The 23660-nt window shown below is 39.6% G+C and overlaps 1 protein-coding gene and 1 non-coding gene across 2 annotated transcripts; both read right to left on the reverse strand.

The window, feature by feature from the left end:
- Positions 1–2855: 2855 nt before the first annotated feature.
- LOC123198443 lies at positions 2856–2985 on the reverse strand. The gene has a single exon (XR_006498025.1). It is a non-coding gene; the product is annotated as a small nucleolar RNA snoR74 (small nucleolar RNA).
- Positions 2986–6356: 3371 nt separating this feature from the next.
- On the reverse strand, positions 6357–6815 carry LOC123198081 (transcription elongation factor TFIIS-like). The gene has a single exon (XM_044612663.1). The coding sequence runs from the start codon at positions 6813–6815 to the stop codon at positions 6357–6359; it is 459 nt and encodes a 152-aa protein (XP_044468598.1).
- Positions 6816–23660: the final 16845 nt, after the last annotated feature.

Consider the following 23660-nt stretch of genomic DNA (forward strand, 5'->3'; position numbering starts at 1 on the left):
GTATTGTATTTTTTTGATATATCTCATAATTCGTATCGTTTTTCTTATGTATCATATTATATCGTAGATATGTATTATATATCATAAGAGAGTGATAACTATGATTTGCTCTGATTCTAATAATAAGAATTAGACAACAAGCTTGAACATGAACAAAGAGTGGGCAAACCCGATAGATCAAATACATTATGCAATAAACTAAAACAAGGACAGAACATTTGAATTTTCAGTTTAAAATCCTACAATTTACTAACGGTGATAGCTGACACTCCAAATATTTTAATCAATGAGCATTCACAACCGGTGATGACAATGAATACCGGGAAAACTTCTTGTCGTCTCAAAGAAACATACCCTACCCACCTTGAACACAATAAGGTTAGCTTCCTCCACATACCCCAATGCCTTCTGTTCCTAAAATATGCTTACGCTCACAACATGCAGGAAATACAATTTAACATGCCAAGTAAACTTCAGAAACATGCAGGTAAGATAGCATATACTCTCACAACAAAATAAGAATTTTCCCAAACATAGAAGTGAGCTAGGCCAAGTAACCAAATCAGTTAAATCATTTGAGGAAAATACAATTTAACAGCAGAAAATGTAACCAGTTCACATGAAAAAGAAGGAAAACATCAGAAGCCAAACATTGTAAAAGACTCAATAAGCATCCATACGAAACAAAGTTAAGTTCAACATTAGAGAATTGAGTAATAAATGGGATTAATAAGCTCTTAAAGTGACTTCTCCAAGATGTGATCATCTATATAACATCCAACATTCTATATAACAGAGCACCAAAATCACATTGATCAAGAATTTAGATACTTTTGTATTCAGTATTGTAATTATATTAATAGACAGGCCATATACTTACGAAGCAACAATACTTTCCTCCCTATAAAATTTTCAAATGCTCCAAATGCAAGTGAGAATACCCAAATTGAATATAATAAAAATCCAAATGATGTTAATATTATGCAATGGTATGACCAGTCAAACTACATAATCAGGATTGTTGGATTTGTCAGTCTCTGTCTTGTCTGTTACCACTGATCAAGCAAAAAACATTAGAATACAAAAAATTAAATTGGGAGAACACTGGTGAAGGTGAAAGACGTATGGTTTATCAATGTGGAATGGATAGTTGATAAGATAGGCCTTTAGAATCAGTCTCCCCTATCATCATCAACAATATTACATTTTGAGAAACATTAGCTATCGACAACTAGTAGAAATGGCATAAACTAATCATATATTGCTTGAAAAAAATATGCAGCTGAGTTTTGGTGCAAAATTTTTACAGCTATACACAAAAGTTTCACTTGAAATACAGTTAAATTCTAGATATGAACCCTGGAGAGTGTTGGGATGATGTTTGAGAAAAAAACTCTAACACAAGTAATAAATAAATTGTTGAAACATGAAAGATACATATTCACCTAATCTACAAGTCACACAGTATGACAACCCAGGTTATGTTGCGGGAGCCATATTTGGTATTTCAAAGTTATCAATTAGTCAAACTGGAAAAATGATTTGACAAACCAAATGTAAGATTAATAAAAAAATCATATGCAATCACCAAAGGACAAATCTAATCTGATGACTCGAATTACCTTTCAATTAAGGAGCAATACTTGGAAGGACCTACATCATTTCATCTCTGTCATAAACTTCTCATACTCAGCATCTGCACCATAAGTTGCCTTTCTCTGGAGAAGAAACAGGAGGTGGCACTAGCAGATTAGTAGCCCAAGGAACATTAACAAAGCTATGTGAATGGTCCACAGTTGAGGCTGCAGCAGGTGGAGGGGGCGGAGGAACTGCACTGTAGTAAGGTGGGTAACCTAATGAAGCAGTTACATATGCAGGTTGAGCATTTGGTGGCATTAGTGACATAAAGCTCCATGCATATTTGTTGATACAGCTAGAATAGAAGTGCTGCTTTCAGATTACACACCTGGAGGAAAGCTTTGTTGTTGTGCTTCACTTGAAGTCACAGTCTGTGATGGGACAGACAGCTGAGCTATCTGCACTGGCTCATAGTCTGTGATGGGACAGACGGCTGAGCTGTCTGCACTGGTTAAGGACAATGTACTCCACATAGGGGCATTGGTTGACCAGGAACAGGAGGGTACATGGTTGAACCAGGAGGAAGAGGATCATAAGGTGGAAGAACTGGTGCTCCCCATGGAACCAGAATCCCTGTGTAGCTTGCCGGTGGTGGATTTGGAAGAGAACCACCAGGTGTAAACTGCTGAGATGGCTAGCCACCAATTGGTTGAGAAGAAACAGGGTAAGTGGGACCTGTTGGTGTTGGAGGCCAGGAGGCAGATTAGGCTGAGGCAGCTTACCAGCAACTCTCACAACAATGGTTCTTCCCTCAAGCCAGTAATCATTCATGTGTGCAATAGCATTATTAGCCATCTGAACATCAGAATACTTAAAACAAACCATAATCTTTTTTCCCTCTTGTAACTCAGTCTTTAATAACCTTAGCCATCACAATATCAACAAAGATGAAAACAGCCTAATCAAACTGTCTCATTAAGAGTTGGTAGCAAATATCCAATGTACAAATTCGTATCATCAAATTCCTTAATAGACTTAACTCCATTTGACCCTCGTCCAGGGTGTGAAGAACTCTCATCGCCAACCAGGATAACCCAATAACAACAAAGTATTTTTCTGAAGTTTCTTTTCAGTCACCAATACTACAAAGGTAAACACAAAAACAATGCATATAATTTTCCTGATAGTTACAAGACTCATGTTCACTAGAGACAACAAGGCCCTGCCTTTACCATCAAGTTCTAAAATCTGACTAGAGAAGATAAACAGTAGAAGTCAATTGCACCATTTATTTACTGAACCTTCTGCCAACAATAACTACAGATATTTCCCCGATTACAATGCATGAAATTTTCCTGAAGTTTATAAGAGTCATGTTCAAGAGAGGCAAAAAGACCTTTCTTTTTACTTCAGGTCATGATGGTAAATCACTTACCAAAGCTACTATTAATAAAGATAGTACAGCAAAGAGATATGTAATGCACATAGGCAGATGGAAGGATACTTAAAGTGATCATGTAGGGCCGCTTGAAAATCATAAGCTTGTGTTCTTTCTCTGAATCCAACACCAATGAAAGCATGCCGAAGGCAACCACCTACAAGACTTCCAAAACATTAAGTAAGATAATTCAAAATGGAATAGCCGAACAGGAATGCGAAGTGACAAGTGAAAATCAATAAAGAGTAGTTACATTTATGAAAATTTCCTCTTCAAATTTAACAAGATGCTTCTGAAGGAGCAGGGAGGTTAATCTTGGAATTTAAGGTTATGCAGGGTCATAATCACAACCAATTACAGTCAGCAGGAAGTTCGAAACATGGAACAAAAATCAACAAGATATGAGGAGCCCAAGTTTTATCTACTTAGTCAAATGTGTATCAACAATTTAACATTCCAGTCATAAGCCCATGAACCATAAAATGATGCATCAATCATCACATACAAACAGCTAAAGTTTTAAAATCCACTGATGCAAATCCCATCTACTGGATTCAGTTCCATAATGCAGTAACACTTCAAAATTATGTGACATCACAAGAATACGAAGTGTTCTGTGTACAAGAATATGACAATATTTATAATAATCGAGTTAACCCACAGTTTTCATCTTAATAAACACAAAGTCAACCTCCCCAGTGGATTTATCCTCCAGTTTGATAATACACTCCTCTCCCTTGCTAACAACTTTCAGTTTCCCCTCCCATGCCCATTTGTTGACATTCCATTCTTCAGCCCTGTAATTGGCTTCAATGATATAAGCATCCATCTACAATTCTCATAAAAACAATAAAAAGACAAAGATCCTGCATCAAATTTAATGCTGACAGAAGCCTTTCAATATGAAGCTGTATCACTCACTGAAGAGACAAATTAAGAAATGGACAATTGGAATCCAGTCACAAGGTTGGATTCAGAAGGAACTTGTAGACATCAAGCTTCTTCCTTTAACTTCTAGGTAGTGGAACATAGTCTTAGAAATAAAGTATCAACTATGTATCACTTTACACTGATTTTGTTATAAAATGTACAGAATAAAGTTAGTTGCCTCGATGTTTTCATGAAGAGTCTGAAAAGGGCTCTGCTGTCCTTCAGCAGTCAAACAGGGAATAATCCAGATTGTGGCAAAGAAAAAAGAGAGAGAGGTATCACCACAACAAAGAAACACACATACCAAATTATAAACCTCAATATTGTATCAAGAATCTAGATTGTGGCAGAAGAAAATCAGGTTACATTATTTGTGGAGTTGGTAACATTATATCAAAAGTAGTAAATTCCCTAACTAAAATTCAAAATATGCCCTCTTCACATAACAATAGAATCTGAACTAGAAAGAATGATTTGCTACCTACAAGGGAAGTCCCATTATTCTCAAGATACCAAAATATAATGTATTTGTCAAACCACCAATCAAGCAAGTTTACAAAAGGAAAATTTTAGAAGTCAAAGTAAAAATTTCAGGCAATGAATTGGCTATCATAACCTTAGATAAAATAACTGAAGAAGAATTCAAACAAGACAGCAAGACAAAGACATCAATCCAAGCAAAACAAGTAGGCTTCAATCAAGGCAAAACCGTTAGGCAAGAATTAAGGATAACAGAGGGAAAATGAAAACAGAAACATAAAAGACTATAAAAAGAAACTAGAACAGGAGGTGAACAAGAATTATTAAAGGGGGCCTTGGGCCAAGGGCAGGATGCGCACCTCCTCCTACCAATACAACTCTTCTTCTTCAATCTATATTCATTTTTCTTGTAATAAACAGTATACTAGTGTGTTGAGAGCAATTAATCAGTTTGTTCTTGTCCAATTGTTTATGTTAGATTAAGCGAGTTTGAATTTTTAGAGGAGTTGTCTATCATTGTTCAAGAACAATATCAAGAAAGCTTCTATGGACAGAGAACTCAAACTATTAGAAGCTTAGGAAAGCAACTAGAACATGTTATTATGTTTATTCTTGTGATCAAGTCTAAAATCATATTAGAACTGAGATGCATCCACAGGATAACTCCAGCATAAGTTGCAAAGTTTAATTATAAACATACAGATATACAAAACTAAATTATCCCAAAATTTATGTTGCAAATCATAAAAGAAAGATGCACCTCAAAATGAGTTTGTCCCAATTCTGAAACCCTGCATTCATCAAATTATTAATTGTAGCATCTGTTTTACTTTCACTACGCCCAGTCAACAAGAAAATCTTAAAGCCAAATTTCAGAAAATCTTCATAGAGTTACAAACTGGGTTCTATAGTTGGTGGTATGGCTTTCTCAACCCATTTATCAAACTCCACCGGATCAAATATCTCAGAGCAATACATTCCCAACAAAATCCACATGAGAAATTAATAAAAACAAACAAAACAAGTAAGGCTCAATATTAATTTCAATTAAGGTCACAAATCCGATCAACTCAGAGAGCATTATTTGTATGAATTAGAATGAAATTAAAATGCTAAATCACATATTCTACATAATCTTTTTTTTTTTTTGGAAACAACTAAACCTGGTGAGAAGAATATTAGATAAGATGTTTTACCAACCAATCAGTTACCCCTGTTAATTACAACTAATAACCACCAAATTACATCTTTATACAGCTCCTTCCCATCAAAGAAATCTTTCAATAATTCCTCCGACAAGCAGAATCTCATCAATGTCAGATTTCTTCAATCAGGCATCTGCCAGTGCCTTCTTCACTGGCCCCATGGTTTCCGTGAACAAGTCCTTGTTCAAAATAAGTCCATTTCCCATCTTCCTTCCGGACTTTCCAGCAACCAAACAGAAAATTGTCTATATTTTAATTTTTTTTTTAAAAGCTTACCCGTAACTGTCTCTTGCTAACAAGTTAGGCTGGACAACAAAGAATCCACACATCTTTACCGTCTCCGATTTAGCGTAATCCAAACATTCACGAGGAATCGTACTCCAACCGTATGGGTCAGGTTTTATAACAAGCTATATTATATTAAGTATTTGTACATGAATATTCAATATAACAAAGCTACAGTTGGATTTTTAATTAATTATTTTAATATAATTAAAAATTTTAAAAAATGAAAAATGAAAACTCACAAAGAAACAAACGTTAAAAGCGAACTGAAGTCCTTCGCCATTATCATAGAAGCTAAAAATTAAATTGATGGCAGATTTAATGCCCTTAAAAAAAATTACAAAAATTATACTCTTCATCTTCTAAACTATTATAAAGGCAATGCCACTGTATCAGCAGTCGACTTAAGGATTTCAAAGCTCAAAATCAGGAACACTTGATTAATGCCTTCTGATCTTCCGATTTCCAAGATTGCTTTTTCCCAGCCTCTTCACCAATCTGATCCTCTCTTCAAGTTTTGTAGAACCAATTGAAGAGTATTGATGGCAGATGGTTGATTTAGTGGATTGAACAGATTGCTGGGTTTTCTTGGAAGAATCAATGTATAAAAATTTGCCTTTGGTTCTTGAAGAATATTCCTTGATCTTCTTGCTCCATATCTCCATCAACCACTTAGCCATTAATCGAATCTTTCCTTTTTTATGCTGTCTGAGATGTCGGAGATGTTTATCAATTGCTGTTGAAACAAGAAGCTCACCAGTAACAGGGAAGTCCTTGAGGCGCTTCAAACAATCAATACAACGGGAAACCTCTGGTCCATTTTCGGAGATATTGTCCATGGCAGCAGCGACAGATGCTTTCTTGGCGGCTTCACAAAGAGAAAACAGTTGTTTTTCCATCATCTCTGAATTTCACTCACTGACTCACTACCTAGAATTTGAATATGCGTGGGTTTCACAAGAGAAAAGAAAGGGATGGAAGAAATGCAGAGTTTTACAGATCAATCTGTAGTTAACACAGAACGTGAAAAAGCAGAAGGAAAGAGATAAATTGGGAATAAGGGGTTGAACATATATATATATATAAGAGAAGGTGCTTTCCTGTTTTGATTAAATCAGCTAAGATATAGCCGTTGGTGGAGACCGGCAACCGGAATTCAAGAAAGACGTTGGAAGTTAGGACAGTGGCGGGAATTCAAAAAAGAGCTATTACTGTCAGCTAAGAAAGGGATGTATTGAAGAAATTAATAGCCATTGGAGGCCTAGAGGCGGTAAATCAAGAAAGCGGTTATGACAGTTGGCAATCTCTGACTGTAGCTTCTATTACAGTCAGTTAAGATTTGTCAGAAGTTGCATTTTACTGAACAATTTCTTTCAACAGTAATAAGAGTCATTTACCAAGTAGCAATCTAGCTACTGTATAAGTTCTATATGCAAATGAATATCTACTTCGTATTTATTGTTTTGAAATAGAGTGATTCCAGAATTGGCAGTTCCAATAAGTTAGCAATCTAAACATTACTCCAAACATTCACGAGAAATCCATATGGGTTGAATCTCATAATAAGCTATATTATATTAATTATAAGTACTTGTTTAATTTAACAAAATTACAGTAAGATTTAATTAATTATTTTAATAGAATAAAAAATTTAAAGAAAATTAAAAAAATAAGACTCAAGAAGAAAAACACATAAAAAGCAAACTGAAGCAGTTGGCCATTAACATATTAGAAACTAAAAATTACAGTGACATCAGATTAAATGCCCTTCAAAAAAAAAAGATTACAAAAATTCTTCTGTTCAATTTCTAAACAGAGCTAACGTCAGGCTAAATCCTTCACGTATCCTACTCCAACAGAATCAGCAAATTCTAGGGCATGGGGCAACACAAATTAGCTTGTGAAATTCGTGCTCCAATTCCAAGGGATGATTCCACTCCACCGTTTGGACAATCTTGTCAATTGCTTGTCGGGCAAGTTCCCGTTCTTTTTGCCTTTGCTTATTCAACTTCATCTGTGCTTCTCTAATTCCAGCTTCTACCTCTGCCTTCTTCCTTTCCCGCATTTTTTTACTCTGAATCATCTTGTCTTGAGCCCTCAAAATCGTTTCAGCGAACCTACTCTTGAGCATTGCCTTCCGGATACTTGGGTCTAGATCAACCCGTGATGTTAAGGAGAAGTCATTTGAATGAGAAAGATTGGTGAAAGAAGAAACCAAAGAAGCCATAATTTTGCGCTGTTATCTTCCAACAGAAACAGAAAAGTAGACAGATAGTAGAAACAGACAAGTCAAATATGAAGAAGAAAGTGTAGAGGGAGGTTTACAGAGAGATTAACGCAGAAAGTGAAAAAGCAGAAGAAAAGAAATAAGTTGGGAATAAGTGAAGAAGATAGTTTCTGTTTAAATCAACTTCCAGTTTCGTTAAAGAGCCGTTGAAGGCCCGGCAGCGGGAATTCAGGAAAGACGTTAGAATTATTGGCTTGGCGGGAAAGTTAGTTGCTCAGCTGGTTTAACTTTTTATTTTTCATTAAAAAATTTTCTTTTAAGGACAAATTAAAACGATGGAAATAAATTTTTATTTTGGTCTTGACAACAGTAGTGACTTTGAGGAACATAAGCATATCCTCCATGGCTTTCTTCTGGATGAGCAAACAACCCTGTGAATGTCAAACCCCAAACGCCATACCCAACTTGCAATTGGGTGGTTGCCTCTAATGGGTCATCAAAGTTCAGTTTTGGTGCCAAAATGTTGAGCCCAATCAAGACCCAAGTTGATAAAAACCCACAAACAATAGCAGCCCATGGCTCAACCAGTGAACAGCCTAGAGTGATCACGACGAACCCACCAAGCAACCTGTCCCGATGGCCAACTAGTAATCGCCAGCCGACTAGTGTTACAAGTCCGGCTGTTGACCCAGCTAATGTAGTCGTAACTGCAGTCCTACCAACTCTAGTCCAGTTACCTTGATCAGTGTGGTGGGGAACAGGCAGGCCACTAAATGCTATATAATACCAACTTCAGTGGACAATATGAGATTTATATACATAGTCATAAACCTCACCCAAACTTCCAAACTTGTGTCTGACCAAATCAACAGAGATAATCAGATTTAACATTGTGTATTAAATGACTTTAGGAGAGACATAGGCACCAAATCCAAGATGGCTTGAGCCTCTTTCCTTAATATAGAGAAACTGGCATGAGCTAGTTCAGAACCTTTCCTCCATCAAACTAAAATTTGTAAATGAAAAAGAAATAACTGCTCAAAGGTTTCAGAAACAATTAACATGCCTTCTGGAGATCCACATCTTCACCATCTTGTCCATCAAGTAACAAAAACTACAAAACTGTTGTTGGAACATTTGGAGAAAGCATATGTTGACAATATTGGAAATAGCTAAGAAGCAAGGCATATTGTCTGAATGCAGAATGATAAATGAAGGTCAGAGACCTCCAAAAGCAATTAGTGGGGGACAAATGGCATGATAAAAGTTGTTCATATTATGTATCAAATGTCTCCAAGAATTTGAAGCATTTGTAGAATAAATACTATAAACTATATGACTAAAAATATAAATTTACCTCAACAATCAGAGACTATTCTATTAACAAATGAAGTTGGGCAGCTTGTTCCTCAAGGTTCTTATTGTACTTCCATCCCCATCTCAACAACTGTTATTTTGTCTCCCTAACATCATTTAGCTCTCCTTCGCAGCCAAAGTTACTCAACTACAGATAAACAGAATTGAATTTCTGAAACAACAGAGCAATATTAGTAGCAGCATCTGCCTTCTGAAGTTTCAAGGGGACAAGTTCAAAATAAAATCCTACTTTTAGGTAACTCTAAAGCAATTAAAACAAACATTCACCAAATATCCTAAAGCCAGCAACTTCAGAAGACAGAATATGTGAAGAAGCAGCATTACTGGACAAGATTCTGCTGCAAAACACAACCAGAATTGCAGCCAAGACAACATGGAGGGAGACCAGCAAGTACAAGTAGCACACAACATAAAGAGAGGGAGCTGGGCAGAGGAAAAACGCCCAGGAAGCAGCAGCCACAGCAAACAGCACTCAAACAACAATGACCTCTGCGTTTTACTTCAACTGCTTCCTCTCTTCCCGCGCTATTCTCCTCTTCCCCATTCTATTTCTTTGCTTCGGCTCTTCTACCATTGTACCGTTCAGTTTGTATCAACTACCCCATCCCCAACTTCCTTGTCCTCAAGGGAGAACAGGGGAAACTGAGCACGTAACACATCAGCGAATTCCCATGTGGCTGTGGCAAGGGTTTCATGCTGCCATTGAATAAGCAGTTTCACTGCAGGTGCTGTGCCCTTTCTGACAAGCTTCCTATTGAGAATACAGTGGGGATAGCACTGAGGTGTGAACTGGGGTGGTAGAGTAGGAGAGGCTGCAACATGAGCATAGGCAGGCCGTAATTGTGATTCATGAAAAGCATCATGTGTAAGAGCCTCGGCTGGCAGTTGCGAGGGACAAGCAACCTTACCAATTGCTTCTGCAATTGGAAATGGTCAAAAGAACTTCGGTTGTAGCTTTTGATTGCCATGATTCACACTAGTTTGGCGATAAGGTTGTAGCTTAAGGTAAACCATATCACCCACATTAAACTTCCTTTCTGATCTCCTTCAATTAGCCATTAATTTCATGCGCTACTGTGCCTTTTTCAAGTTATTCTGAAGAATGTGGATGGTTGCTTCTCTAGCTCATAGCATAGTATCAACTTCGGTTATTTTCAAATCCCTTGGAAAGTAAGGAATTTGCAAGGGTGGAAGGTAGCCATAAATTGCCTAGAATGGAGACATATCAATGCATGAGTGATGGTTTGTGTTATACCAATATTTAGCAAGTGGTAGCCAATGTGACCACTTGTGGGGCATCTCTTAAGCCATACAACGCAAGTACCCTTCTAAGCACCTGGTGACTATTTCACTTTACCCATCTAACTACGAATGTAAGGCAGTAGTGTATTTTAAAGCAACTCAACTTAGGAAGAGAGTTCTTCTATCACTAATGATGCTAGTAGGATTACCATGAAGCTTATACACATGTTCTAGAAACAATTGAGCGAATGTATAAGCTGAAAAAGGATGCGCTAGCCCCATGAAATGGATATACTTAGTCAAACGATCAACAAAAACCATAATAACTAACTTCCCTTGTGACTTAGGCAACCCCTTTACAAAGTCCATGGTGATTTCCTGGAAAACTCCAAAAGGTATAGGAATAGGTTGGAGCAACCCGAGAGAAGGCACATTCTTAGGCTTGAATTGTTGACATATGGCAAACCCTCTAATGTAATTTCTAACAACCCTCTACATGTCTTTCCAGTACACAAATGAGGCCAATTTCTTCATTGTTGCAATGACTCCAAAATGGCCTCCCATTGGAGAGTCATGGAATAGTTAAAGTGGCTGAGTTTACAGCTATACACTAGCAGCCATTACAAGCTTCCCTCTCATTTTCAACTATTGATTAACCCACTCATATTGGCCATGGCTATTGGCATCCCTTTCCTTGTCAACAATAATAGTCCTAAGCTTAACATTTGTAACCCAACCCTTTTGAATCTACAATATCAGCTCTTGAGGCAGTATAGTAATGGTCAGTTGGTGAAGCTTAGGTTCAGAAACTCTGGAGAGTGCATCAACTACCATATTCTCCTTACCCTTCTTATAGCAAATTTTGTAGTCATACTCTATTAATTTCGCAACCCAAGCTTGTTGGGATACGGCTGTGAGTTTTTGTTCCAACAAATATTTAAAACTTTGATGATTAGTCTTGATCACAAAAGTGTTGGCTACGAAGGAAGTGCTCCCACTTCCTCTAGGCAAACAAAATTGCAAACATCTCTCTCATACACGAAGAGCAATTGATTCTCTGGTGAAAGTGTTTTACTAATGTAAGCAACAGGATGTCCATTTTGCAAAAGAACAACCTGAATGCCACCATTCAATGCATCAGTTTCAATATAGAATAACTGTTTTAGATCAAGTAGCACAAGTACTAGAGCAGTGCAAAGGCAATTCTTTAGTACCTCAAAAGCTTTTTGTGCTTGTAAAGACCATCCAAAGCAGTCCTTCTTGAGCAAATCAGTCAGAGGCCTAGGCAACTGTCAATAGTTTTTAGTAAACCTTCTGTAGTAACTAGAGAGGCCTAGGAACCCTCTTAGTTGCTTCATAGTTTCAAAACAAGCCATTCCCTTACTGCCTTCATTTTTTAGGGATTAGTAGTAACACCTTCCTTACCTATAACATATCCCAAATACTCCACATTAGATGCTCCAAATATACACTTACTCTTCTTTGCAAAAAGTTGATGCTTGTAAAGTAACTTCAACACCTCTTCCAAGTGTTGCAAATGCTAATTTTTGCTCCCACTATAAACAAGTATATCATCAAAGAAGACTAAAACAAAACTCCTCAAGTATGGTCTGAAGATACAATTCATGATATTTTGGGTAGGTACCTGAGTAATGAGCAGGGCGGCCAAGTATCTTCCTTCCTACTTTGAGGCTGAATGAAGAGAGATTTCTGCCTATCAACCATGCACTTGGGTTGCTGTTGTGTTCTTTTTCAATGTAACAGTAACAGAAAAACTGAAATGCATGAATAAATGTATTTTTCCACTGTAGTGTATTTGTTCTGCAAATAAGATTAATAAAATGATCACATTCCCATAAACTTGGCAATTACAAATCAATAAAGGTTCAAGAGCACATCTGCTCTAACAAAATAACACAACTGCATAATATCCAGAAATCCAACATAAAACCACACAATCAATTAATACGCCACAAGTTTTCCAGCTACTCAGGGCTGGTCCTCTCCTCCTATTCCTCCTTTTTTTCTCCCTTATCCCCCATTCCCATTCTTGCCCAGCCTTTATCATTTGTCTCCTCACTGTGACTACACCAATCCTCATGCGCCAGCTCAGCTTCTAATATTTTTAAGGTGCCCTTCTTTTCCAGCAGATCCCCATACTTTTGCTGCCTGTCTGTTGCTTTTGTTGCTCCTGAGTTGCTGCCTGTCTGTTGCTTTTGCTGCTCCTGAGTTGTTGCCATCTGGAGTCCCTCCAGACTGCTCACCAAAATCATCAACGATATTGTTCCCCCCTGTTTTGGAATTGCAACATTCTGTTAGCATAATGGCCTTTCCAGTGATGTCTTCACCGTTACTGTCTGCTAACTCCTCAGCTTGTTTTTTTTTCTCTGCCTTCTTGCCTCCTCTCTTTTTCTTCACGTAGACTCGAGCTCTAACATTACCCCTCCCATCCAGCGGCACCTTGTCCTCAAGGTGCAGATGCGGGAAAACATGAATTAAATTTCTGTATAGTTCCCACGAGTTATCATGTTCGTGCAAGCCGTGCCATTTGATTAGTAACTCCAAGTCGCCATTTGATGAGTAGCGAAAATCCAGGACTTCCTCAGGCTGTGCCTCCAATTCTGCCTCTTCATTCAGGCAGGTCGGAAGTGGCATGCTGGCTACCGAGGGGCCTAACCTTTTCTTAAGCTGAGAAATGTGGAAGACCGGATGAATTTTTGCTGACTCCGGAAGCTTGAGTTTGTATGCGACCTGCCCAACTCTTCCCACTACCTCAAAAGGTCCGTAAAAACGCGGACTCAATTTCTCATTGGGTCTCGATGCTAACGAACGAAGCCTGTAGGGTTGCAACTTAAGAAACACTTGTTCCCCTACTGCCAATTCGATTTCGCGTCTGCCTTGATCGGCTATTCGTTTCATCCTTTGTTGAGCGTTGAGGAGATTGGATTTTAACTTATCTAATATCTCATTCTGTTGGCGAATCATTACATCTACCTCCTCAATTTTAGAAGTCTCTTCGACGAACCTCAGCAGTGGCGGTGGCTCACAACCATACACTGCCATGAAAGGTGTCATACCCGCCGACGAATTATAGCTAGTATTGAACCAAAATTCTGCCCATGGCAACCATTTTGGCCAGGTTCTCTGCTGTTCAAAACAAAAGCACCTCAGATATGTCTCTAAGCTCCGGTTCACAACTTCAGTCTGCCCGTCTGTTTGAGGGTGGTAGGCCGAGTTGAATCGCAGCGCTGTTCCAGAAGCCTTGAAGAGCTCTGACCAGAATACGCTCATGAAAATGCGTTCTCTGTCTAAGACGATGGACTGCGAAAACCCATGGAGCCTCACAATCTCCTTGATGAAAATTTCAGCAACATCTTTGGCTGTATACAGATGGCGAACTGCGATGAAGTGCCCGTATTTGGATAAGCGATCCACCACCACCAATATAGTGTCGAATCCCTTAACTCTCAGCAGCCCCACAATAAAGTCCATTAATAGATCATTCCAGATTTTCGAGGGGATAGGAAGAGGCTGCAGGAGTCCTGCCGGAGTTGTCATCTCATACTTAGCTCGTTGGCATACATCGCACTCCGCCACAAATTTTTTTATGTCCTGCTTCATCCCTTCCCAATAGAAAATTGAGGAAATTCTTTCGTAGGTGCGAAAAAACCCGGAGTGCCCACCGATGGGAGAAGAATGGAATTCAGATAGCAATAATTAAACTAACCTGGAACTCTTAGGCACTACCCTACGTCCTTTGTACATCAAGCTTCCCTTCTTCAGCTCATATCCTGCGTGAATGGCAGAACCAATAAGCAAGTCTTGTATCACTCCCTTAAGCTTCTCATCCTTCAGCGCTTCTTCCTGAATGGCGTCTATACTAACTGGGGCAGCGAATGAAATAGCTCTCAATTCCTCAGTTCCCATTGGCCTCCTTGACAGTGCATCGACGGCTTTGTTCTCGCAACCGGGTCTATACACAATGTCGAAATCGTATCCTAACATCTTAACCACCCATTTTTGCTGCTCCGGGCTTACGATCTTCTGTTCAATCAGAAATTTGAGACTGCGTTGGTCAGTTCTCACTTGGAATCGGCGCCCCAACAGGTAATGACGCCACTTCTGCAGAGCTAGAACAATGGCCATAAGTTCCCTTTCATACACTGATTTCTCCTTGTTTCGAGGCGACAAAACCTTGCTTAGATAGGCAATTGGCCTCTCAGCTTGCATAAGGACAACCCCTAGACCCGAGCTAGATGCATCAGTCTCCACTATGAACGTTTTCGTAAAATCAGAGAGAGCGAGAACAGGTACCGTCACCATTGCCCCCTTAAGTCTTTCGAATGCCGCCTATGCTTCATCAGTCCATCTGAATGCATTTTTCTTCAGTAAATTGGTTAACGGTTCTGTAATTTTTCCGTATCCCCGAACAAACCTTCGATAATAGCCCGTGAGTCCCAAGAAGCCTCTCAAGTCCCTGATATCGCGGGGTACAAGCCAATTTTGCATAGCTTCCAATTTCTGAGGTCAGCTTCCACCCCTCTCCTTGAAACAAGATGGCCTAAATAGCCTATTTTCGTCCTTCCGAATTGGCACTTCTTTTTGTTGATCACCAGTTGGTTATGTCTCAGCAGCTGCAGTACCATTCGTAGATGTCGTAAATGGTCCTCGGCTCCCCTACTGTAGATCAGAATGTCATCAAAGAAGACTAACACGAACTTCCGCAGAAAGGGGCGGAAAATGTCGTTCATTAGGCTCTGAAAAGTGGCTGGCGCATTCGACAGACCAAACGGCATTACAAGGAACTCGTAGTGTCCGTCGTGCGTTCGGAAGACTGTCTTCTCCACGTCGGCTTCCCGAACTCTAATTTGATGATAACCCGAACGTAAATCTAGTTTGTTGAAAATCTCAGCCCCTTCTAATTCGTCAAGGAGTTCATCGATCGCTGGAATGGGGAATTTGTCGGGTATGGTCGCACGGTTCAGGGCCCTATAGTCGACACAAAACCTCCAGCTCCAATCTTTCTTTCTAACCAGCAGCACTGGACTTGAGTACGGACTCACGCTGGATCGAATAATCCCTGCTATGAGCATTTCTTGAACAATTCTCTCCACTTCAGTTTTCTGAAAATGAGGATGTCGGTACGGCCTTAAATTTGGGGGTTGGATCCCTTCCACTAATCGGATGGCATGGTCTCTCTCCCGTTTTGGTGGCAACCCGTAAGGTTCTACAAATAAATCTTCAAATTCTTCTAGCAACGGTGTGATTTCTGCTGGTATAAATTCGTCATCCCCTCCAGAAGTCCCTCCATCATCACTTACCCTCAGAGTAAAACCCATGCCTCCCTGTGTCATTGACTTCAGCAAGGACTCCACCGTTGTTTCAAGTCTAGTTAATGAGGTGTCCCCCTTTAGCTCCACTTTCTCCCCTTCTCACTTGAAGCGCATGGTTTGCTTTCCCCAGTTCGTCTTCACCATCCCTAGCTGGCGTAACCATTCCATACCCAATATTATGTCTACTCCGCCCAATTTGAAAGGAAGGAAGTCCTAAATAAATTTTACCCCTTGTACCCATATCTCGACCCCCCTGCATTTTTCGTCTCCTCTAACCTTCCTGCTATCTCCCAACAACACAGCGAAGGTGGCTGGCTGGACCGGAATCCGTAGCTCGGTGACTAGCCGATCAGCGATGAAGTTGTGCGTCGCCCCACTATCCAGCAAGATCAATACCTGTTTTCCTCCCAGGAGTCCGACGAACTTCATTGTCCTCGGTGAGTCGATCCCCACCACTGAACTAGAATTGAGATTTGCCTCTATCTCTCCAGCCTCTTCTTCATCTTCCTTTTCTTCCGCTTCATCGTCCTCCACGGCGTCTTGTTCGCAAGAGATCATGATTCGCAGCTGTCGGAATCGACATCTGTGCCCTGGCATATATTTCTCGTCGCATCGGAAGCATAATTTCTTCTCTATTTTTGAGCGGTATTCGTCGTCGGTCAGCCTCCGAAAAGGGGAGTCTTTCCGTTGGCTGGCTGAAGACGCAACAGAGATGTTTGGAGCCCTTGTCGCAGAAGCCGCGTTTGTGTATGGAAACGCACTCTCTGTCTTATTTTGACCAAATGGACGCAGATTCAAGGTGGGTCGGGTGGGTACAGTGGCTTGGGTTGGAGCTGGATTGAAGGTTGGGCGATTGGGCTACGCGTTTGGAGTTGGATGAAGTTGGGTGTTGGGCCGATAATGTATGGGTTGAGGTGGGATGCTTGGTTGTGCGGATGGGCCTGTACTAAGGGAAATTGGGTGCCTGATTTGGGTTGGCTGGATCTTTAGGTAGTTTCTGTTGGGTCGGTTCCCTCCTCTGTTTTCAATCAATGCGTTTTTCTTCTCAATTTCTTGTGCACGCTCCATCGTCTCTTCTAGAGTCGACGGTCGAAATAATCTTACTTCTTCCCTGAGCTCTTTCGGAAGCCCGTTCATGAATATTACTGTCAGAGTACTTTCGGACAGCTCCTCAATCTCCGCTGACAGCAACTCGAATCAGCATCTGTATTCATGAACAGAATCTGTCATCCGAATTGCGAAGAGTTCCTCCTGAGCCATCCGTTCATGGTCCGTTCGGAACCTTTTAAGGGTCACGTTTCGGAAGTCCTCCCAACCTGAGAATGGCTGTCGTCGACTCCTCCACCGGAACCAATGAAAAGCTGCACCCTCCATACACACCCCCACTGCTGTTAATCTTTCTCCTTCTGTTATCCGATTGACGTCGAAGTAGCGCTCCACCTTCTCCAACCACTCTAAGGTCTGTTCTCCCTCAAATAATGGGAGGTCAAGACAACGGAACTGGACGTCGCGCCGAGCTCCACCATGGTAGTCTCCTCCTCTTTGTCCAATTTCTGACGTTTCTTCCCCTCCGATGGCTTCATCTATTCTAGGTGGGGGATGGACGGTGGTAGCACCATTTGGTGGGTTGTGGTTAGGAGTCGGTTCTCTTCCTTTCGGTATGGTGTTACTGTGGCTTGCCATGGGATGGACGGAGGGTCCAGGGTCCGCCGGTGTTTTGTCCTTGTCACTGCTCTCCTTCCCAATCATGACCTCTCTGAGGTCTCGAAGTTACCCCTTCATAACTTCCAAGTCGCTCTCTATTCCTTCCAGCCTTGCTTGCGACTCTCCCAATCTTTCCCTTACTTCCTTGTCCAATTCTTCCAGACGGTTCCCCATCTTGGTTAGCCTTTCATGATCTTCCGTCATTTCTTTCTCGAGCCCTTCTACCCGACTCTCCATCCTGGTCATGCTTTGATACCACGTGATAGGTACCTGAGTAATAAGCAGGGCGGCCAAGTATCTTCCTTCCTACTTTGAGGCTGAATGAAGAGAGATTTCTACCTATCAACCGTGCACCTGGGTTGCTGTTGTGTTCTTTTTCAATGTAACAGTAACAGAAAAACTGAAATGCATGAATAAATGTATTTTTCCACTGTAGTGTATTTGTTACGCAAATAAGATTAATAAAATGATCACATTCCTATAAATTTGGCAATTACAAATCAATAAAGGTTCAAGAGCACATCTGCTCTAACAAAATAACACAACTGCATAATATCCAGAAATCCAACATAAAACCACACAATCAAAACATGAACATAACATTAATACGCCACAAGTTTTCCAGCTACTCAGGGCTGGTCCTCTCCTCCTATTCCTCCTTCTTTTCTCCCTTATCCCCCATTCCCATTCTTGCCCAGCCTTTATCATTTGTCTCCTTACTGTGACTACACCAATCCTCATGCGCCAGCTCAGCTTCTAATATTTTTAAGGTGCCCTTCTTTTCCAACAGATCCCCATACTTTTGCTGTCTGTCTGTTGCTTTTGCTACTCCTGAGTTGCTGCCATCTGGAGTCCCTCCAGACTGCTCACCAAAATCATCAACGATATTGTTCCCCCCTGTTTTGGAATTACAGCATTCTGTTAGCATAGTGGCCTTTCCAGTGATGCCTTCACCGTTACTGTCTGCTAACTCCTCAGCTTGTTTTTTTTTCTCTGCCTTCCTGCCTCCTCTCTTCTTCTTCACGTAGACTCGAGCTCTAACAGAATGTGGAGGGAGCATTTGTGAACCCAAATGGCATAACCAAGAATTCATAATGCCCTTCATGTGTCTTGAAGGTTGTTTGTTTAATTGAAGATGGATGCATACGTATTTGCCAATATCTTGAATGAAGATCCATTTTTGAAAAGATGACAGCCCCACTCAACTCATCAAGAAGCTCCTCTATTAAGGGAATGAGACATCGATCATTGATAGTCACTTGGTTCAATGTTTTATAGTTTATGCACATTCTCCATGTGCCATCTTTCTTCTTTACTAACACTATTGGACTTGCATAAGGACTAAAGCTATCTCTGATCACCCCAGTCTCTAACATCTCCCTAACCATCTTCTTTATAATATCTTTTTGCATTCCTTCATATCTATAAGGCTTGAGATTTATAGGTTGTGCTCCTTCCTGTAAAATGATTTTATGATCCTGAAATTTGGAAGGTCGTAGCCTTTTCTACTCTTCAAATACCCCTCAATATATGTCTAATAATTCTACTAACTCTTCCTAATCTTGTGCTCCTGCAAGTCCTATCACATGGAGATCATACAACTGTCCTATAGCTACTTGATTTTTAGTCTACCATAATTATACTGAAGCCAACTAGTGTTGTTTACAGAGAAGTTTACATAACTAAGGTTCTTCTATAACACTTAACTCTTCCTTTCTTTCTCCTTGCAAAAGATATTGTTGGCCTCCCTCAGCAAACCTCATTGTTAGTGCTTCAAAATTCCATGTGATGTCTCCGAATCTAGCCAACCATTGGGTTTCCAATATCAAGTCATAACTCTCCAAAGGTAATGTATAAGCGGTAATAGAGAGCAACTGCCTTTGCACCCTAACTTGCAACCCTTGACAAAGTCCCCTACATTGAAATTCCTACCCATTAGCCACTGTAATATGCACACCAGTTACCTTTTGAATGAGACAACTGAGCTTTTGTGTAGTATGCTCACTAAGAAAGTTGTGAGTACTATCTAAATCCATCAAAATATATAACCTGTAATGTTGTGCATCCCATTAAGCCTCATAGTTCTAGTTCCCATGGATCCCTGTAATGTTTGCAAGGAGAGCTATATCAAGCCATGCTCTTCCAAGGTCAACTCTTGCGGCCTGACTTCACTCACTACTTCCATATCTTCGTTACCCTTTGTCTCTACATGCAATTATATCACATAGTCTGCTTCCTTCTACATTTATGGCTTTGTGTATACTTTTTATCACACCAAAAACAAAGGCCTTTTGCTCTTTTTCGTCAAAGGTTCTATTGGTAGTTAACCTAGGAGCTGAAAGTTGTGGCAATTTAGGAACATTAGGGGTCAACAGTAAGCCTATAGAATTATAGGGCTTGGTTTATGTCATTTCTACAATAGAATTATAGTTTATATGCTTAAAAGAAGGAGGCATTTGGGGGTTTTAAGTGCAGGCTTAGGTTGGTCACTCATGGCTGCCGAAGTAATTTCCTGAAGCCTTGCTAATGAGCAAGCTTCTGTTAGGGTTTTTGGCCAAACATTCTTACAGGCATAAGAAATCCTTTAAACCTGCCAAGAAAAAACTCAAGGCCTGGTCTTCCCTAATGCCAACCTTATGGTATAATTCTTCAAAAGCATCTTGGTAATGTTGAAGAATGCTCACCTATTTCAGGTTTTTCAAGTCTACAAGTGGGTCATCATATCCATGGCTACCGAACCTGGCCCTCATTGCTACTGTATACTCCTCCCATCTCACTAGTGCCCCACCTTCTGCTTTCATGAAACTCTAATGCCACTAGATTGCCCTCCCATTGAGGTGTAAAACTGCTAATTTCAGTTTGTCGTCATTAAAAGTAGCATCGACCTCAAAATAATGCTCCACCTTCAACATCCATCCATCAAAGTCCTCACCAAAGAATTAAGGGAAACCTATATGCATCTCTCTCTCATTGTTATCTGGGTTCATAACCAAACTGTGATTCCCCTCATTCTCTATGATTAGCCGTAGTCAACACTGCTTCTGTGTGTTGTAAACTAAGGCCAGTAATCAGATTCTTGAGGTCCTCCATTGTGTGTTGCATGCGAGTTGGAACATCTTGCAGTTTATCTTGCAGCCGTGTCTCAGCTTCAATAACCATCTGGAAAATCATTTGCATAATTTTCCTATGAAATTCTCGATTAGGGGTCTTTGCCATTGCCATGATAGTTGCTCTGATACCAATAATACAACTTATTGTGGAAATTACTCAAGAACACACAATGAACACAGAACAAGAAGAGAAGAACACAATAACACAGAGAAGAATGAAAGGAGAAGAGAATTTCATTAACTCCCAAAATTGTTTTTCCCGCCTTTTTCTTATAGCTTATAACTACCCAAACGACAACGTTTTACTAATTACAATTACATGAAACGATGTTGCATGCTTATCACAATTCATAATCTGAACGACGTCGTTTCTTTCTTCTTAAACGACAACGACCTTTGCGTTTTACTTCAACTGCTTCACCTCTTCCCACGCTATTATGCTCTTCCCCATTCTATTTCTCTGCTTCTGCTCCTGTCGTTGTACTGTTCAATTTGTATCATACAAAAAAAGAGCATAGTATCTGGGCAAAACCAAGTTTCAAAATCCTGTGTAAATACAGATTGAATTTGAGAATGTGCACACAACTGAGATTGTGCAATACTTTGTTGGAATCCACACAACTGATTGAATTTGACGAAATCAAGGAAGCTTTAGTTGGAATCTGTAGTAATAGTGGTATATCAAATAAATAGCGGAATCGACTTACTATAGCAGTAGAACTTGTTTCTAATCTATCCATAGTATTCATGGATGGATGCCAGAGCAGCTACAGTCATTATGTGAGCTGTAAAAAATATTGTCCATACAAAGAGGATGGTCTTATGTTCCATTCACCAGCCAAGCATTGACATATTTGAGACATTTGATGAGGTAATTAACTTGTATACTCTTACATATGTGAAGGATGTTAGTTCTTTTTTAAAACATTAAATTTTTATGATGCTTCTTAATTTTTAAGAAAATAATATGAAAATTATATGTTTATGAATAAGAGTTTATTCCCAGGTTGCCAGTAACAAATAGCCAAATTATAATGGACTGCTAATCACAATTTCCTGCAGTTGATTTTGATGAAAAGAGGAGGTAAAATAATATTTTCTGGAAAGCTGGGCCTAATCAAGCGAGCTTATTGAATATTTTGAGGTAAGCCTAAAAACAGGAGCAATGTATAAATTTCCATTTGTCTCTCTCTGTTTGACAAGTTTGCAGTACATAATTTCTTTAATTTGGTAGTTAAATATTTAACAAAAAAACACGGGCAAAATGCAGATTCAGAAGCTGCTCTATCAACTTTAAGCATACGCAATAATAAATTATAACATCTAATACAATGTACATTATGTCAGGGAATTTCTAGGGAGGCGAAAATCAAAGAGATCTACAATCTAGCAACATGGATGTTTGAGGTCACTAGCCCTGCTGCAGAAAGTCAACTGGGTTTGGATTTTGCCCCATCTCTATAAAGAGTCTCTTTTATTCCAGTAAGCTTTCCAATTGTAAAGATACAGTGGTTTGTTTATATGTTAAGATTTTGCTCTTACTGATATTTAATAATCAGTTCTAACACAAATTGACTAAGAAAAAGGCTTTCAGCAGGCAGTGTTTCTTCTCTATATTTTTCTACATGAAACAAAGTGACGTGGGCTCCAATTATTCTTTAGGAAAATATGGAACTAGTCAGAGAATTTAGTCTGCCAGCACAATGTTCAAAGGAACTACATTTTTCTTCATGCTTTCCAGAAAATGAATGGGTGCAATTTAAGGCATGCCTGTGGAATCAGCACCTCACATACTGGAGAAGTCCCAAATAAAACTTGCCACGATTGGCGCTTGTTATCATATCATCTATTTTACCTGGAGCAGTTCTATGCCAGAAAGGGCAGAAGATGTAAGCCATTTACAATATTTTGGTTTTATTATTTTATAGCCAGTACCGAAATGTCATGAATCTCACAGTTTCCTAGTAAAAGAAAGCCTGCATTCACATCAGTATGATTATTTTATCCTACAAGGTTACTTAAAACGTGTCAATCTAAAAACAGGACCTAGGACTTTTTATTGCACAATGCTGGGAATTCTTATAAATCATCTCATCATTGACCCATGTTTTGTAGAGATGGCGAGCAACATCTTCTTACTATATTGGCATCCTTGTTTATTTCGATGCTTGTCATAGGAGGATCCAATTGTTCCTCGGTTTTTCCATTCATAGGTATTGAGAGACCTGTAATCTGTAGAGAAATGCTTGCTGGAATGTACTCCTCATGGATGTATTCATTAGCACAGGTCAAAAAATTCATAGATCACTTATTACTCCCTAACAGTCAATATTTAATTGAGAACCCATGTGTTTTCCTTCAAGCTGTTTTGTTTACTACATTCGCATATCCAGCAATAAATTTCTACTGGTCATTTTACAAAGTTTTTTGGTACTTGTACACTATGTTTCGCACATGACTCTTCTTCAGTTACTTTGGCATGTTGCTTGCCTCAGTGACCCCAACTTACCAAGTGGCTTTGATATTGGCAACTTTCTCCTACGCCATATTCAATTTATTCTCAGGTTACCTCATACCTAGACCAGTAAAGATGATTATTAGCTATAACTCACAATTTGCTATTCTAGCTTTTCTAACAAAAACAATCCTCACTTCACAATACGGAGATATAACAGAGCAAATTGCAGCGTATGGAGAGCACAAAGCAGTCAATGCCTTCTTGGAGAGCTATTATGACTATCAGTACGATGA

The sequence above is a fragment of the Mangifera indica genome, chromosome 15, assembly GCF_011075055.1.
Source record: "Mangifera indica cultivar Alphonso chromosome 15, CATAS_Mindica_2.1, whole genome shotgun sequence".
Taxonomy (NCBI): Eukaryota; Viridiplantae; Streptophyta; class Magnoliopsida; order Sapindales; family Anacardiaceae; genus Mangifera; species Mangifera indica.

Bases quoted from the DNA above. Each gene is read 5' to 3' on its own strand.
- LOC123198081 (XM_044612663.1), bottom strand. From the start codon at position 6,815: ATGGAAAAACAACTGTTTTCTCTTTGTGAAGCCGCCAAGAAAGCATCT.